The 699-nt window shown below is 64.5% G+C and overlaps 1 protein-coding gene across 1 annotated transcript in view; it reads right to left on the bottom strand.

The window, feature by feature from the left end:
• Positions 1-207: 207 nt before the first annotated feature.
• Positions 208-699, bottom strand: part of LOC107111380 (zinc finger protein RFP-like) — a 35,439-nt gene continuing 34,947 nt past the window's right edge. Inside the window, exon 7 of the mRNA XM_015412348.1 lies at positions 208-440. Within this exon, the coding sequence (XP_015267834.1) occupies positions 208-440 (233 nt within the window). The remainder of the gene's footprint in view (positions 441-699) is intronic.

Raw genomic sequence — 699 nt, 5'->3', positions numbered from 1 at the left:
CTGAGTTGAGAGAAAATGACTGGCCCAAGGTTATCTCCCTTATAAATAAAAGCCGAATAGTGGTGGCACTTCTCTAGAACATTCCACAAGCTCTGGAATTGGTTGGTGCCCTGGTGTGTCACTCACAGAGCGTCTCTCTCCATTTGCTGTGCTGCTGCCTGTGTGGGTGTCCTCTGGCCCACAGAAGCAGTGACCACCCTTTTGCCCTCAGTTACCTTCCAGCCCGGGCCGGGTGACCCACTGGCCAGACATCCTCACTCGGCCTGCAGGCCCCAGACGGGGCCATGGCACTGCTGCTGAGCGCGGCAGCCAGGCGCTACCAGCAAAGAGGAGGCCCAGGCTGATATGCGCTGGCTCCGCCCAGCCGCCTGGAAAGGCACTGGGGGTGGCCACGCGGAGAGGCGGCAGCAGGCCATTCCCTCGCGCCTCCCCCATGCGGTCTGCGGTTGAGGGGAGATGGTGCCGTGCCTCAGGGAGCCAGGCCAATAGGGGGTATTGGCCAGGCCCAGCCTGTCCCGTCGTGGGGACGAACGAGGCCAGGCGGCTTGGCCTGCCAGGGCCTCGAGCACGTGGAGGGAGGGCCAAGGAGAGGGGTCCAGGGAAGGAGACATGGGCCCGCAGCTTGCCCATGCGCCCATTGTGGTGAGAGGGACGAGCCTGGCCGGCTTCCCCCACCGGCACCTCGATCGGGCGGGGATG

Source organism: Gekko japonicus, unplaced genomic scaffold, assembly GCF_001447785.1.
Source record: "Gekko japonicus isolate JY-2015 unplaced genomic scaffold, Gekko_japonicus_V1.1 scaffold4047, whole genome shotgun sequence".
NCBI classification, from domain to species: domain Eukaryota; kingdom Metazoa; phylum Chordata; class Lepidosauria; order Squamata; family Gekkonidae; genus Gekko; species Gekko japonicus.
Note: the sequence above shows the minus strand (reverse complement) of the source record. Positions and strands in the feature narration are given on the sequence as shown.